General features: G+C 49.0%; 1 protein-coding gene across 1 annotated transcript; it reads right to left on the bottom strand.

Moving 5' to 3' along the window:
* Positions 1-1,652: 1,652 nt before the first annotated feature.
* On the bottom strand, positions 1,653-4,072 carry LOC147987930 (L-type lectin-domain containing receptor kinase IX.1-like). Its single transcript, XM_087545517.1, has 2 exons — positions 2,681-4,072; positions 1,653-2,582 (listed from the first exon to the last, which is right to left on the bottom strand). Exons 1-2 carry the CDS (start codon positions 4,036-4,038, stop codon positions 1,793-1,795), a joined length of 2,148 nt encoding a protein of 715 aa, XP_087401643.1. The 5' UTR covers positions 4,039-4,072; the 3' UTR covers positions 1,653-1,792.
* Positions 4,073-4,638: the final 566 nt, after the last annotated feature.

The raw sequence follows: 4,638 nt of genomic DNA, 5'->3' as shown, positions 1-4,638 counted from the left end.
TTGCAATATGGTCTTATAGAGACTTATAAGTCCCAGGAACCAAACAGGTAGGGACTTTTTAGGGACTTGAGACTTATAAGTTGGGACTAAAAAAAGTCCTAGGACTTATAAACCAAACAGGGCCTCAGTCCATCAACAACCCGTTGGGGTCTCCGGAAAGACGACCAGCATTGTTAGGATGTGCGCCTGCACCCCGGACAGAAGCCGTTGTAATGACTTGTATCTCCCAGAAATAACAGGTCCAGAAATTCGCTTTGGCACATGGGAGCGTGCGCTCCTGCCATTAGAAAAAATATTTTAAAGTATGAAAAAATTCCAAATAGAAATTTGGCATACATCTTGATATTATGTGTGTGCACGTCAACTTTGAAGGAAACCGACATTTTTTATGGCTTGTGTAAAAAGATAAAAAATTGGCCCTCATGTGCCAAAACGCCGCTCTAGTTCTTTTCATGGCAACCTCGTCCCCCGGCATTGCAGCTGATGTGACTAATAGCTGGTACAACCTGTGGGCCAAGATTCTCTCCACACACAGACAAACACAGGTATTTAATGAATGAATGAATGATAGTAATATGAAAAACCCTCCATTTTAGAGTAGACTGATTTTCATTTTGATACAATTTTTTTTGCATCTTCACGCATAGAAAGAGCGACACATGCATGTCACTATATCAAAGCTGTCTGATTTCTTATATTTTTAATAATTCAATGTCAATCTTTTTTTTGTGCACTATGCAAACAATAGCATATGGCACTATCGAATAAAAACTCATTTTCCATGATTACAAAACCTCAATTAAAGCCTTGCTTGCTATGGTTTACATGTTTCAAAACTTGTAAAAACAAGTGTAATGGACTGTTGTTCTGGATAAAGATTTCGCACAAAAAAGAAACACAACAAAAACTCAATCTACCTTATTATTATCACCTACCACCATAAACTATTCAGAGAACAAGTGATTTTATGTTTATCATGGTCATCTGCCATGAAGATCAGTAATCAGATCAACTCCAATGTGAAATTTGTACATATCAAGGTCATCTAGTATGTATGTACAAAGTTATCGAAGATCTTGATATTGCAGTGATGCCTCTAACTTGAGCTTCATCTCCAGCCTTTTGAAGTGCAAAGTTGAGGCTCAGTTTATGTGCAAAAAAGACATCAAGGCAGGAGTTGAGATCTTCAGAAGGGGGGGGCAGTGTTGGGAATGCTGGTATGACCTTCTTTCTTGGCTACATCTTTGTTCCCATTGTTTTCACTTTAGCAAGCCAGTAAATTAAACCACCATGGAGAGAACTGGGTTTAGGTAATGTTGGTCCGTGCCACTAGAATTTTATATCTACTAAATGGCTCTTGATTGTAGTATGTTGCTTCGATTTCGTGATCATAACACATGAACTCTGCCTCTGTTTTCACAAACACAGCCAGTCCTAAATCTAGGAAAAGGAGGAGGGTTGTGATCATAGTTTTAAATAGCCGGCTATAGCCCCGTTATAGATGTTTGAGCATGTTGCCGCTAAATGATTTCATGTACAATTTATTGCTATAGCCTCGCTATAGCCCAGCTATAGCTGTTTTTAAGGGTCGCCGCTATATGCCATAGCCCGCTATTTAAAACATTGGTTGTGATAGGCTTTGTGAGCCAACATAAAAACCAACCATTCTTATGAATATGAAACACTCGAACATACTGATAACCATTCCAGCTGCCAGTCCCATCCTGGCATCATTAGTCATTAACATCAACACTCCGCGAACATATCAAACGCACGCCATAAATTACTACTGCTACTGATGTTTGAGTAGTGAAGAAGAGGTCTTCGAACTGTTCGTCTCAGTGCTAGCGTCGGAGGTTGTGGTACAAGAAGTGTGCAGCGGCATGCTGGACGACGTCGACGACGACATCCCAACGGTGTGGGAGGATGATGATGACATCCCAACGACATTGGCCCAGGAGAGCGGCGGCGCCGGCTCATACATGGGCACTGGCATCTTGGAAGGAAGCACGGGCAGCTGGTAGGCTTGGTCGACCTTGGGCTGGAGCGTGGCCATGGCTGTCCGGATGGACGGCCGCACGCTTGGGTTTGGGTGCGCGCACCACAACCCGACGACCATCACCGTCTCCACCTCTGCCGCGTCGTAGTCACCATTCAGCTGCTCGTCGGCGGCCTCAAGGATGGATCCCCGGCCATATAGTCCCCAGACCCACTCGACCAGCCGGAAGACGCCGCCATTCTTCTGCTTGTCCTGGTCGGCCGGGGTTATGCTCATTGGCCTCCTGCCGCATGCCACCTCCAGTAGAACCACACCGAAGCTGTACACGTCGGACTCGGCGCTGGCCTTGCCGGTGTTCACGCAATCGGGGTCCAAGTAGCCTGGAGTTCCCGAGATTGCGGTCATGGTCTGCATTCCAGCGGCGTGGTCAACAAGCCTGGCTAGCCCGAAGTCGCCTAGCTTGGCGCCAAAGGACTCGTCAAGCATGACGTTGCTGGGCTTGATGTCCCGGTGAAGCACGCATTGCTCCCACTCCTCGTGAAGGTAGAGCAGGGCAGACCCAAGCTCCAGCAATATCTTCATCCTGCGGTTGTACTTGCAACCATCAACATACATACAATACATATGTGTAGTTATATGATTGCACCGCGGCAGCGCATACAACTTATAATGAAGACGTACCTCATTTCCCATGTGAGGAAGGTGCCCTGCTTGCCATGGAGATGGATGTCGAGGCTACGGTTGGGCATGAGCTCGTAGACCAGCAGGAGCTCCTGATCATGGCCATGACACCAGCCGATGAGCTGCACGAGGTTCCGGTGACGCAGCCTGCTTATCACCTTGACCTCGGATTTGTACTCCTTCTTTCCTTGTATGGAAGACTGCAACCTTTTTATGGCCACGGCAAGCCCAGCTGGCTCTCTCAAATAGCCTTGGTATACGGCGCCAAAGCCGCCTTGCCCAAGCTTCTCCTCCGCGGCGAAGTTCCTGGTCGCTTCCACGAGCTCGTGGTATGGGAACCGCCTTGGCCCCGTCCCCATCTCGATCTCGGACATCGGCTCGCCTTCGTCTTCTTCTGAGTCTGTGTAGTACTCTTCCGTCTCCATGATTTTCCGACGACGGCGGCGGCGGCGCACTACGAGTGCGGCTACAGCGGCGAAGATCAACACGAGGGACACCGTTGCACTGACAGCTGCTCCGGCTATAACTCCCCCTGCCCGGGAGTGTGGTGGTGGCCGTAGTTCCAAGGAAGAGTTGAAGGACCAAGAGTTTAGATATACCTCGCCGCTGGACGTGGAGGCGGAGAAGCCAATGGAGACCTGCTCCGGCAGTGCGCTCTTCAGGTCAACCTTGGAGTTAAGGTAGTAACTCTGTTGGTCTTGATCCCATAACGTGACCGCTAAGACGTTGGAGACATTGTCGTACTCGATCACGGACAAAATCAGGGTGCCGCTCGTGAGAGTGGAGCCCTGCAACTTCAGTGTGCTCACCGATCTGAGGGAGTTGACGTAGATGCCGATGTGGTCATAATCGTAGCTGGCGGTGGGGTCAGACGCCATTGGATTGTTGAAGGTGTCGAACGCCACCGCTACAAACCGGCTGTCGCCGGACGCCACGGAGTCTGCGTTTTGGTCGGTGAGGCCGAGGCTGTGGACAGTGCCGCCGGCAGGGAGGCTAGACGGATAGCCGGCGAGGAAAAAGGCCATGCCCACCTCGTCGTTACTGCCGCTGGACATGAGGAACTCGAACCGCGTGGTGAAGCTGGCCACCTTGCCGGCCGCCTTGTCCCAGAGTTGCACCGGCTGGGTGTTGTAGGACGCCCGGCTGACGCTACCGTACAAGTTTGCGCTCATGTCGATCGATCCCATGGATGCGTTGCTGATGAAGGACGCGTCGCCTTCGATCTTGATGTCTTTCCGCTCTGCTGTGGTGAACTCGGGGAAGTTGAGGGAGAAGGAGACGGCAGGAGTAGGATGGTAGGAGAAGATGAGGAGGGGGAGGAGGAGAGCACAGGTGGCGGCGTTCGAAAAGCCGGCCATCCCGGGCGCTCGCCAAGCTAGGTGCTCAATGCTCTTGCTCGGTGGTGTGCCTCCGTGTGTTGTTGCCGTGCAAACTTTATACACACAGTACTCCTAGTTAGTCTAGCTGGCATTTCTTTGATTATTCTTTCTTGGGTCTTCTAGCTAGTCTTTCTTTTTTGGCAAAGCTCTAAGCTAGTCTAGAATGTTGAAGCCTTCCAAGTCAACTAGTCAACTGCAGTTCACTGTCGGCCGAACCGACAACAAGCTAACTCTACTCTCGTGTGAAAGTTCGGCCAAAAATGACCAGTCTCCAAAACTTTAGGACCCCCCAATGTTCGCCCCACAGCGCGAACGGCCCTCCCCATCGGCCCTACAGCCCGGTAGCGAAAAAAAGCCCACCTATTTTTTTTTGCTATGCCAGATTAAAGTCCATATTTTGCTGAGCTAGCGAAGAGAAAAGTCATCAACTTTAAAAGCACAAGAATGCCATGGGTAACAAGTTTTTTTTCTTTTTGCAATGACACGAAGAAAAAATAATCATGGCAATTTCCATCATAAAAACAAAAAAAATAGTCTTTCTTTTTTGGCAAACCTCTAGGCTAGTCTAGAATATTGAAA

The sequence above is a fragment of the Triticum urartu genome, chromosome 2A, assembly GCF_056163025.1.
Source record: "Triticum urartu cultivar PI428250 chromosome 2A, HENAU_Tu73, whole genome shotgun sequence".
NCBI lineage: Eukaryota > Viridiplantae > Streptophyta > Magnoliopsida > Poales > Poaceae > Triticum > Triticum urartu.
This window is presented reverse-complemented; position numbering and strand designations above follow the sequence as displayed.

Excerpts from the sequence above, each read along its gene's own strand:
- LOC147987930 (XM_087545517.1), bottom strand. The coding sequence starts at position 4,038 with ATGGCCGGCTTTTCGAACGCCGCCACCTGTGCTCTCCTCCTCCCCCTC. Across the intron at positions 2,583-2,680 it reads TTCCTCACATGGGAAATGAG|GATGAAGATATTGCTGGAGC; the intron begins GTACGTCTTCAT and ends GTACAACCGCAG.